The 12,273-nt window shown below is 37.3% G+C and overlaps 2 protein-coding genes across 2 annotated transcripts in view; one reads left to right on the top strand and one right to left on the bottom strand.

The window, feature by feature from the left end:
* The first annotated feature begins 972 nt into the window (after positions 1-972).
* LOC134370921 (large ribosomal subunit protein eL38) lies at positions 973-1,291 on the top strand. The gene has a single exon (XM_063087860.1). The coding sequence runs from the start codon at positions 1,027-1,029 to the stop codon at positions 1,237-1,239; it is 213 nt and encodes a 70-aa protein (XP_062943930.1). The 5' UTR covers positions 973-1,026; the 3' UTR covers positions 1,240-1,291.
* Positions 1,292-10,154: 8,863 nt separating this feature from the next.
* The window catches only part of WDR36 (WD repeat domain 36), a 38,552-nt gene continuing 36,433 nt past the window's right edge, over positions 10,155-12,273 (bottom strand). Inside the window, exon 23 of the mRNA XM_063086439.1 lies at positions 10,155-11,592. Coding sequence (XP_062942509.1) covers positions 11,443-11,592 — 150 coding nt within the window. The 3' untranslated portion in view covers positions 10,155-11,442. The remainder of the gene's footprint in view (positions 11,593-12,273) is intronic.

The following is a 12,273-nucleotide window of genomic DNA, read 5'->3' as shown; positions in this document are numbered from 1 at the left end:
CTTGGCCGGAGAGAAGAAGCTTAGACTTGGGAAAACTGTGGCACACAAGCTACTTTTTATGGGATGTTAACTACATTTGGCAATTCAGTTTTCCACAGCCAACAACTTTCTGGTCACTGAATAGTGCCAAATGATATACAGGTTTTTAGAAAGGCAGTTTGGTGGTTACTGTATTTGAGGAAGGGAGAGAGATATTTTAAATTGCTGTGTTAAGTTTAACGTAAAAAACATGGAATACTCTATAGTCCATGTAATCTACATTTGTTTTCTTCAGAATTCATTTAAAAACGCAGCATTAGTTGTCCTTGGAAATTGATGTGACATGCTTTCTCTCCTTAAAATATGTTATTTCTCCTTTTGTTGCTGCTTCTTTAATGGAAAGTGGATTTATAGATCTCTTTTTTTTAAAGTAAGCATTTTTTTCCTCCTAAATTTAGCATGTTTTCATAAAGATAATATCAGAGCAACTTTTAATTTAAAATAAACCTCTGAAAAACGTTCTAACATCTTTCTAATATTAGGTTATTTAATATTTTTAGATGAGAGAAAGAAAGAGATGGAACCAGCTCTGTTTGCCAGCACTTGATTAAAACCTACTCTCACCCTTAATTTTCACAGGCTGTTGCTACTGACAGATGAAGTGTTGAAAAGGTTGACTCATCAGTCCTTTGCCCAGACATCCTAGACTGGGCCTGAGATTGACTTTAATTCTTCTTGCTGAATAAGATGGGATCGATAGAGGGCACTCTGTCCCCAAGATCACCATCACATCAAAGCAATCCAGACTCACTTCTCTTCACATTCTTTTAACAGTGGATTAAGTAGCGATTACACTCATAACTCTCCCGCAGGTAGAGTTGGGACCTGTGGGTGGAGGGAGACAGGTGAGAGCAGTGAGAACACCTGGTGTCAGTCTTTAAGTCAGAGGAAGCCTGGAATTTGGGCTGCCATTAAAAAACAAATTTATACGGTGATCATCTCTCGGGCGGTGCCGTCCGCGCCCAGTTCCTGCGGGGCCTCGTAACCATGCCTCGGAAAATTGAGGAAATCAAGGACTTTCTGCTCACAGCCAGGCGAAAGGATGCCAAGTCCGTCAAGATCAAGAAAAATAAAGATAATGTGAAATTTAAAGTTCGATGCAGCAGATATCTTTATACCTTGGTCATCACAGACAAAGAGAAGGCAGAGAAACTGAAGCAGTCCTTGCCCCCAGGTTTGGCAGTGAAGGAGCTGAAATGAACCTGACACTGATTTGAACTGTATTAAAATTTTTTTAAATTCTTGAAAAAAAAAAAAAACAAATTTATAGAGCAGAGCCAGGTCCTATCACAAATGTCACCTCCTAGATTCTTTTCTAAGAACCATATTGCTGCAAATTCTAGAAGTACTGTTCATCACGCACAGCTACTCAGAGATGTGAACCAGCTTTATATGCCAGAGTAAGTCAAGCTATTTGGACCATTTTCATCCCTTAATATCCATGCAGTTTCATTTCATACTAAAATGTTTTACCATGAATAATGTATACACCAAATTTCTTTAATTTGAATTATATTCAATGCATAACTCACATAAAAATAATCTTTAGTAGATAATAAATGGCATAGGAATTTTGGGCAAACGAATGAAAAGACAGTGTCCGTTGCCAGTGTAACAGCAAGCTCTGCCATTTCTTTCCTTCTAACAGAATTCAGACTTTGTTTAGATAGTGACCAGAGATCTCTTCCCCAGTCCCCCTTGCTTTCCTGCTTCGGAGGGTTTTATGAGGTCTGATGTCCAAAGCTGTGGCAGACATCTTGATACCACAAAATGACATGAGGAACAAAAGGCTTGTTACTATAATAAAGCAGAGAACGTAGGAAAAAAAGAAAAAAAGCCTGTATTTTGCAGCATCATTGCATAATTGAGCCAATGTGAACAATACCTTCCTCCAGACTTCTTGATGTATGAGAAAAATAAACTCCTACTTGTGAACATCAAGGTAAGTTGTTACTTAAGCTTGAATGTATTCTTCCGCCAAAAAGAAATAAAAAAGAAAATTAAATAAACTTTGGATCCCTATACCTGTCAGCTGCCAGAAAGAAACAAACAAACAAACACCTGAATATTATTATCTGATACAGAATTATTTCTTCTTTTAGGGAAAGGGTGAGGTTTTTCTATGTGTACGAAGGATACTATTTTATTGTTGCTGCTGTTATTGTTGCCCGTAAGTTTAAGCATGAAAGAAGGGTGTGTGCTGGGTAGCCAAGGGGAGGATAGTCCTACTTTGGATCCCCAATACCATAGGGATATCTATGCTTGGGAATTCCCCACTTAAAATCTCTGCATCCCCAATACAGAACCTGAAACCTCCCTCTCTCAACCTTGTGTACAGGCACAAGCCTTAGACTGTTCCAACTAGGTGTATCAACATGACAATAGGTGTTGTGAGTGTTGTGGAGAAGCGATGCTCTGTGAAATCTATCCCAGTAAGGGTGGGGGCCGAGACCTCCAGCCTTCAGAAGCATCAGGGACAGAGGTTCCAGCACCCAGGGGCAGCACCAGCCAGGAGAGTGAGTTGAGATGATCCAGACCTTGTTTTCAGCCTCGTAGACCACAAAGCATTTGAAAAGATCCTGAATGTTCTTAGTAAGTTTATTTTCTGCTGAAAATAGCTGAAACCGATTCTAAGCACCCAGACCAATATGTTTTATTATATTAACAATTTCAACATTCTTGATTTATCACTTAATTGCTTTATCCAGTTTGCCATTTAGTCCTAACTGTAGACTGCTGATCCCAGCTAAATCTGAGGTTGAATGGGCTCTTAAAACCCGAAAGCTGCCCTGGCCCCTCTGGCCTTCTCAGAGGATCTAAGACTAGTACTGATCCATATCTTCTGATATCAGATTTAAGGCATTTTCAGAGATGAGCATTGGGTGTTGCATAGCAAATGCTAGCACCTCTTGGTGAGGCCATGCGTTTCCTTAACCAGCCAATTAGGGCAGCAATTCTCAACATTTTTGGCAGCTGGACCCCTTTAAACTCTTAAAAATTAAATAAATACACAAATGGGGGGGGGAGGGAAGAAGACAACAATTACAGTTCCTTGAAGTTGATACAACAAGCGAACAGATATGAGGTTGTTGGGAGGGAGGGGGGAGAGAGAGAGGGAGGGAGGTTGCAGTGATGGGCCACAATAATCAACCACATTGTATATTGACAAAATAAAATTAAATTTAAAAAAAATTATTGAGGACCCCACCAAGCTTTGGTTACATGAATTATATCTATTGATATTTCCTGTACTTGAAATACAAGTACTGAAAATAAAGAGTATCAAACAACTAAGTCTTATTATAAAATTTTTCATATTTTGCTGACCATATGAAAGGGTTTCAGGGACTCCCAGAAAACACTGAACCACTCTTTGAAAACCACTCAATTATGTATTTATTGAACACCTGTTGGGTGCACAACATTGCAATGGACTCTGCAGCAAATCTGGAAGTTCAGCTGAGGGAGAGAGCACAAGCAGAGGCAGAGCAGTGGGAATGAGGGTGCCAGGTTGGCACAAAGGAGGAGACCAGCCAGGCAGGGCACACGGGGAGTGGGAAAACAAGGAGAGACACCTATGATCTAAGTTTACCCTAAGTGCCTCCGGGCAACACTGTTTGTCCAGTTTTGCCACATAAAATATTGTAAGAAAAAAGGCCTTTTGTTTCAAAACAGAGTAATTTTTTTAGGATTAGTAATTTTTAAAGATAAAAGTGGTTTCAAATGATACAAGAGGGTGTATTTGTTGAGTGATTGTCATTTCCCAGCAGTAAGGGGGGTGGTAATTTCCTTCTTCAGGCCCTGGTAAAGGGCAAAGAGATAAGCTAATGTGAGATTTTGTCTCTGCCATTTAGATCATGTGGAAGCAAGTGGATTATTTCTGTTTATTGATGAAGAGTGAAACTCTCCACCCCAGTGTTCCTTCCGCTTTCTGGGAAATCTCAGGCACCTACCACATCACTTTGGTGAGGATCTCTTCTGCCAAGAGCTGTCCTTCCCACCACTTCCTGGAGGAGTTCCACTCAGCCAGTGCCAGATGACTCATGCCACTTCCGCGGGGCTCCTACCTCCAAGGTGCAGGGAGACGGAGACAGGGCTCAGTGCTGACCTGCTCCTCTCAAAGAGCCAATGCCAGGGACTTGCATCCAAGTCAGTGTGGTCAGGTCAAGTGGTGGCCTGGGGTTTGGAGGAAGGTCCAATGACTCAGGCAGCAAACACAGCTGTTGCTTCTGGGGCTCACCTTCCAAGAGGAAATAAAAACTGGCCAGCCACATAGGAATATATGTAATAGGATGTATGGATGGATGGACGAATGGTTAGATACATATAAATAAATTTTATTTGTAAAACTAAAAATAGCAGGAAAAAAAAAAAGAGCAGAAATACTAGAGGCCTAAAATGTATAGATAGCAACAGTTGTTAACATTTTATCCTATTTTGTTTAATTTAAAATAAAAATACACAGAGCAATGCAGATAACTCTGAAGTGTCCTTTGTACCCAGTTCCAGGCCCATTTGCCTATACACATCCCGGGGTAACAGCGAGTATGCATTCATCACACCAACCTTCCACTGCCTTTCCCATTTGCCTCTGGTCTCTGAATTGTTCTGTCCTGTCTCTCTGCACTACCACACCCCTCCCACCTGCTTTGTTCAGGATCCGTGGAGGTAGAGGTGTGCTGTCTCTCCTCCCGCTTTTCTAAGTTATCAAACCCTTTGCTTTCTGCTGTGGGGTCACTGCCCACCCTACCACAGTGGCCCCACAGCAGGCCTGTTGGCACTCTACTCCTGGATGCCTCCCTTGTTTCTTCAGGGAGCAGGTGGAAACTTTCAGAGCCCGTCAAATGTCACCCACTGCAGTGGGAAACTGTGTGAGCTGTCACAGGTCTCTCTTTCTGACTAAATGTGTCACCTACCAATTACCCTTCAACTATGGCCACCTTGTGTCAGGATAGAGCCCCCCATAAGATAGTCTCCTCCAGAAAAAACAGGACCAAGCCCCACACCTCTGGGGTTCCACTTAATGTATCCAGTGATTTCTCAAACTAACCTTCAATCTCCTTCACCCCATTTAGTTCGGGGGGATGGGGGGACCAGCCCTTGTCCTTGCTTTCCCTCCTTCAGTTTTCTTCCTAGAACCAGGAAGAATCAAAGGGGACAACCTGATGCCTCACAGCCTTCTTTTAAGGTTCAGATACATTCAAATCACTAACAAAGCTTGTTAAAACACATTGCTGGGCCCCATTCACAGAGTTTTTACTTCAGTAGTTCTGGAGTGGGGCCTGAGAATGGGCATTTGTGACAAGTTCCCAGGTGCTGCTGATGCTGATTGGGGGACCACACTTTGACAGCCACTGACCAATTCTGTGACCTCTAATATCACTGCTTCCTTTCCTTTGCATAAGCATCATGCTTCAGCCATAATGAGGGAAAGGTAGCAAGGTATGTATGCCTTATGTTGTATCAAATCTATATCTCAGACTATGGGATCACTTTTTTGAAAATGATCTTGGCTTGAGACTTTCATTTTCTCAAACTATCCACAGTAGCAAGAGAGTCTGCTGAATTAAGACTAATGATGAAGTATGTGTAAGAAAAGTACTTTAAAGACTGATGTGTTCTTCCTTTGCTGTTCCAAGCATACCAGTCACCTTTTCTTGAATTACCTGAGGCAACCGAACCCTTGGAAGGAGATCAGCATTTTTTGCAGGATTGTAAGGTGAAATACTATGCCAATACTCATGTTCTGACATTCAAAGATAGGATTTTTCAATGAGATGATAGCTTTCTATAGAACAGGGTTATAAGAGAGGTGAAGCCAGGAAGTGGGAGGGGGAAAGCCTTCCCTCTTTTGTCCCTGTAGGATGGTGAGATGACAGAAAGAAAGAAAACAAAGGGATTCCCCTTCTCTGGGCTCTAGAGGGAGAAAAGGAAGTGAGATAAGTGATGGTGAAGCTGAAGACCTGAGAGAGAATTTTGAGTCCTCAGTACCCAATCTTGGACTCTAGGAAGAGGCTGCAAATCAAGTGGGTTATTGACTGCCTTCAGCAGGCACTGATTGCAGAGGATGTCTGTCCACAGTGAAAGGAATGAAGCAGCATGCAAAGAAAAGCAGAATTCAAAGGTTACTTCTCGAGTTTCCCAGTGTTTCAGTCCCTGGTTACAAAAAATTCCTGAGAGCAAACTGACCTATCTTTATGAGATAACCCAGTATTCCTGAATTCTTTAAATAACCCCCCTTCGTGCTTAAACACCAAAGGTTTCTGTAACTTGCAATTGAGAGTTCTAAATAATATATGATAGAAACATCCCCCAAACAATCGTTTTTCCTGAAAACAGGAGATTCCAGTCTACCTGAGTCAGCGTAATAAGGAAGTCCCCTCTGCTTTAACCCTTACAGAAAAGTAACTTGATGTTAACCAATCAGTTTTTCTCCTATTGCTCCTTTTCCTGGTTCCCACCTTACAAAAGACCTTTGTTCTGCTATTGCCCCACAGAAGCTCTCATTCTATTTTGTTTAAATATATTAACACTGGCCTTGCAGGCAGTCATAAAGTAAGACCTTGTCTCAATGCCCTGACTCTCCACGTGCACTTTGACTACAACGCCAATTTAGCTTGTTAGAAAACAAAATTTCAACAGATTTAGCTATATATCTAATTGGCTTTTATTTGCAATTCAATGGGGGCAGCCTCTGTTCTACAAAATAGAATGAATGCTTCCATGGGGCAATAGCAGAACAGAGGGTTTTGTAGAGTGGGACCAAGGAAAAGGAACAACAGGGAAAAAAAACTGATTGGTCAACATAAAGTTACAGTTTTGTAAGGGTTAAAGCAGAGGGGGCTTTCTTATTATGCTGACTCAGGTAGACTGGAATCTCCTGTTTTCAGGAAAAAAACTGGTCTGTTTTGGGATCTATCTGCTTCCTTAAAGTTTCAGTTTATGTGGCATTTAGCATGAGTGACTCCATTTTGGTTTGGTCTGGTCTGCTGGGGCCTAGTGCAAGGGCTCAGCCCAAACCAATAACCTTCTGAAATTTTTGCTTAACATGCTCCTTAACACAAGAGTATGTATTTCAATCATTCTACATTTTCCCCACCCTTAGCAACTTTAAAACATAAAACTTGCAAGTGCACAAAAATTTTAAAAAATGCTTCTCCAGATCCTGGGTAAGAAACCTATAAAACTGATTCTTCAGGAAGAAGTACCACATTTCTAGACATAAATGTAGTAGATATTTGATGTTTTTGCCTGCCTTCTGCCTTCATCTTATCACAGAGCCCCTCTTTCCTTGGGTAACTACTCTATTTCAATCCATGTGGTTCTGCAGAGTGTCTCCATCCCCCTTTTCAGGATTCAGCATGTGACCCAAACTTAGCTGGTCAAAGCACTAAATCCCTCTGGCCAGTGACTGGCTCAAAGTTTAAGTAGGCTCATTGAAATTCTATTTCAGGACTTGCTTAAAGAGAATCACTTTCTAACTAGTTTAAGAAGAATATGTAAATTCAGAACTGTTGGCAGCTGTACTGCCTGCCTCAAGTTTTGATTACTAATACATTCCCAGCACTAATAAGCAATTCTGGTGCACAATAGGTCCTCAATTAGTATCTGATGAATCAGTGAGTGAGGAGAGATCTTTGCTGAGCAGTTCCAATATGAGATCAAAAAGGGGAAATGGAGAAACTGACCAAGGAACCTGTGGACATAGCAGTAGGTTATGACAATTTTATTCCTGGACTTTGCAGACACTTTTGTGTATGAGTGGCTTCTGTTGCTTGCAACCAAGCAATTAATAAAAAGGCATCGGCCTACATATAACTTATACTAACACAATTGAAAACCTAGATTAAACTCTTGATTTTTAAGCAAAATATAATTACCAATATTGGCTTAAGAAGAGACAGAAAACCCAATTAATTAAATAACCATAGAAGAAATTAAATAGAAAAAGATGATGTAATAAAGACACTAAGCAAGATTTTTTTCCCCCTTTGATTAAGCAAGTTTTTAAAAAAAATCAAGGATAGACAATTCCATGAAACAGATAAATGGACCAGTTTCATCTTACTTATAAATAGTCCTATACCAGGAATAAAATATGATTTGATATTAAAAATCTTTAATTTAAATTCATTAAATTACACTAATTTAAGATCTTGGTCCTTTAGTATAAGCTGAAAAGTCACTTGGTAAAATTTTATACTTACCTCTAGTTTAGATTTTTAAAAAGCATCAAATTAGTAATAAAATAGAATTTAAGAAAAGATATTTACCAGAAACTCAGAGCATGCCTCATTCTTAATGGTAAAATAGTAAGAGTATTTCCAACTGAAATCAGAAACAAGACAAAAATTTGTGCTAAGGACTGCTAACATTTTGGGCTAGATCACAGCTAAAGCAATTCCAACTACAAACAACTGAATAAAATATGAATATCGGATAAGAAATAAAGTCTCATCAATTTCAGGAGATAAAATTGTCTTGGATTTTCTAGGAAGAATATATTGACAAACTTTTAAAACAAGTAACAGTTCTGAGGTGTTATGATAGATCAGGATATAAAAATCAAATCACTTTTACCATGACAGCAATAGCCAATTATAAAATGTATTAGAGAAAGAGATTTTTCTGTAGCAATAAAAATAAAATCCCCAGAAATAAGTCTATCAAAAAGTGTACTATATTAAAAAACCAATGAAATCAAGAGAAGCTCACCCACAAAAGATCTGATTTAATAAATACATATATTGTTCTTGAAGAGAAATACTCAGTATTGTACTCCTCTCCAAATCAATCCTATAAATTTAGCGCAACCCAAATCAGAACTTCAGGAAGATATGCTCACCAGTAGCCAAGAAATTTTTGTAAAACATTAGGAAAAACATACCAAACTATAATGAAAGTAATGCATTATTTATTAGGAATATCAAATAGCTCTATGAAAGAATTTAGCACATAATGAAGCAGTATTCCGTATCAGAGACAAAAAAATGGACTTTTCAATAAATGAATTTTGAACAGGTATTTGAATGAAAGCAGCTTTCTACCTCACACTCTTCACATAAATCAGTTCCAGATAAAGATCTAGACATTAACCACTCACACAGATGCACATCTTAGAAAAAAAATAATCAATGGGAAATGAACACGTGCAAACACAGAAAACAAACATGATAAACATCTTAGAAAATGGGAATTTGCTTTATATCTTCAAATAGAAGTCATGAAAAATTATTTATCAGTTTGACTAAATATAAAATATCTATTAAAAAAGACACCATAAAGTTAAAGACAAGAGGCCAATTGCGAGAAAATATTGGCAACAGACATAAAAGATTCACATGTAAAATATAAGAAAACTCCTAACAAATCACTGAGATAAAAAGACAAATCATTTAATAGAAAAATGAGTGGTGGAGAGAAAAGATACTTCACAAAGAAATATGAATGGTCTAAAAAAACATAACCCATTCCCAACAATATGAGGAATTTCTGAATTAATATAATATTTTTTCACCCATTTGATTAATAAAAACTTAATATCAAATGTTCTTAATGATATGAGAAAGCAGGTACTCATCTGTAGCTGAGGGGAACTGTAAATTGATACAGCCATTTTGGAAGCCAACTGGAAGTATCTCTTCAAATTAAAAATGCTTATACCCTGGCCCAGCAATTCAAATCCTACACATATATTACACAGAAATCCTTACATGCATATAAGAACTCATATAGGATGATATTCATTTCAGCATTGTTTGTAATTAGAATAAAAACAAAAACAAAAATAAAAAAACTCTCTTGAGTGTCCTTTATAGTCAAAATAGATTGTGGGACACTATGCAAAAGTAAAGACACGAATGTACCAAAATAAAAAATGAGTAGAAAAAACAAGTTGCAGAATGATATACATGTACTTATGTAAAAACCAAAATTATACATTTTGTTTCCTGTGGCTATATATAATATGTATAGACAATGATTAAAAAAAAAAAAGATCTAGAAGGAGCACTAACAACTATTACTTCTAGGGAGGATATTGGGATTGAACACAGTTGTCAAAAAAGACTTGTCTGATGTTTTTATAAGTAAAATGCAGTCATACATTACATTTGTAACTTAAATTATAATTTAAAGATAAAGCAATATGCACAGACCAATGCATTTTGAGAAAAATATATACACACAAAATCATACTTTGTATTTCCTTCCTCCCTCCCTCCCTTAATAGCAAATGCAGAGAAAAGGTTCTGGAAGACTACATGCCAAAACGATGCTGTAATACTACTGAAAGATATCTTCAATAAAAACAATATACTTAACTCTGTATTCTCATTTGAAAAAAATTAGTTCATGATTTCTATAAGCAATACAATTTCAGTTCATAGCTCATCGCTTTGTTTTAGTTATTTACAATCCTTACTAGGTACATGATCGTACAATGGAATTTTGCCATACCTTTAGAATATGGTATTTGGGAAAGAGGGAAATAGTTTTTAAAGTCAGAACTTAAGTCAATATTAACATTTCAGTCAGTAGCTTTAATAATACACATTTCAAAAAGAAAGAACAAAACTGAGTACAAAATCAGATTGGCTTATTTCCTTAGTAATTTACTAATCTACCTTACACATTAAATAAAAATACTTTATATTAAGGTATCATTGTCAACTCCTTTTGAGGATTGCTCCTTCTGGAAATTATTCTGTAAAGCCCTCTTCTCCTAATGTTGAAAAAGAATGTTATTGATGTTCAAATCCAACCAGCTGCATTTCATGAATGATACTACTTTTGAGCATATAAACTAAGAATAGTTCTTAGAGCACTGGGCTTTTAAGAACTGCTTATTTTAAATTCACACATTGCTAAAGTCTTGAGCCATAAAAAGAAAACAATGATGAGAAAAGAGAAAACTTGCCAGATCTACCTGATTTTGCAATGGTTGTAAAAGAAAAGTATGGTCGGCGGTTTCTTCCCAAATAAAAAGGTCATCAGTGAGGAAGAGAAACCTTTGAAGGACAACCTCCAATGAAATTTGGAATTTCCCTTACCTTTCCTAGGTATCTGTTTAACCTCCTATAGCAATTTGCCTTGGGTAAGTGCCTCCTACATTTCTGATCCAAGAAATATTTCCTTCAGGAAGGCTACAAAGGAGAAAGAACTAGGTGAATGTTAGAAAATCTGGATCTGACACTGAGATCCATTTGAGTAGATTCCTCAGGGCTTCAAAACAAAAGGTAGGTGTAATTTAATTTCAAGAAAGTAACATTTAAAGTGGAGAGAATTACTGACTAGTAAACAGTGCTAGCATTTATTTTCCTCTCACATTGAAACTTGGAAAATAAATAAGTTAAATTTGAACCCATTTAATATGTGTCTTTGATTTATTTAGTCACTTTATTTTTATAACAAAGCACTTTTGATATAATTTAAAACACACATGCTTTGATTGAAGAGTGATTGTAAATGGATCCAGTTTTCTTCCACCTGTGATGACAACTTTGTCATTTCTTCTAGGAGTATTGGCTCTGAAGGAAGCATTTTAAGGTGTAACTGAAAAGAAAAATATGATGGTTGTACATTTACGAAAATGAGAATTCTATATAACCTGGATTCAATTTTTCTACCAAGGTAACCTCAGAAGATGCTATTTGAACATTTTTTCCCTTAAATGCAGGTTTATTACTATCTCTCATTTCTCTTTCCTTTATCAAACTTTTTTTTGATAAAAAAAAAAAAAAAAAGTACTGTATGGGACTGTTACTCCCTTAGTAGAATTAAAGTGGTCATCACTCTCCTCCACCTAAGAACAGGCCTGATACAGATCCAGAAACAAGGTCCTAGCTCTAACACTAAATCCACATTTCTGTGCTTCTATAAGTTTCTCTTTTCATTACCCATTGGTAATGAATGGCAGATGAGTCCTTTATTTTCTAAAACTTTAAGTAAATTGTATTCAGTGACTAAAACTTGAAAAATTTAGAAAAAGGTAATGGAAACAGTTTGTGCAGTTTCTATTTTTTAATCCTACATGTTATTAGCTAAATATCTCACTTTTAGATAATTTAAAAATAATCAGATCAAGTGAAAATGCATTTTAAGTACTAATGGGATAGTGAAGAGTCATAACTGTTATCACTGAAAATCAGCATCATCTACCATACTTTAGTATATCACTAAAGTAGACCTTCAAACCATAAGTTCCCCATTATGTTAGTCATAAAAGCAGCTCTG

The sequence above is a fragment of the Cynocephalus volans genome, chromosome 2 (genome assembly GCF_027409185.1).
Source record: "Cynocephalus volans isolate mCynVol1 chromosome 2, mCynVol1.pri, whole genome shotgun sequence".
Taxonomy (NCBI): domain Eukaryota; kingdom Metazoa; phylum Chordata; class Mammalia; order Dermoptera; family Cynocephalidae; genus Cynocephalus; species Cynocephalus volans.
Note: the sequence above shows the minus strand (reverse complement) of the source record. Positions and strands in the feature narration are given on the sequence as shown.

Excerpts from the sequence above, each read along its gene's own strand:
- LOC134370921 (XM_063087860.1), top strand. The coding sequence starts at position 1,027 with ATGCCTCGGAAAATTGAGGAAATCAAGGACTTTCTGCTCACAGCCAGG.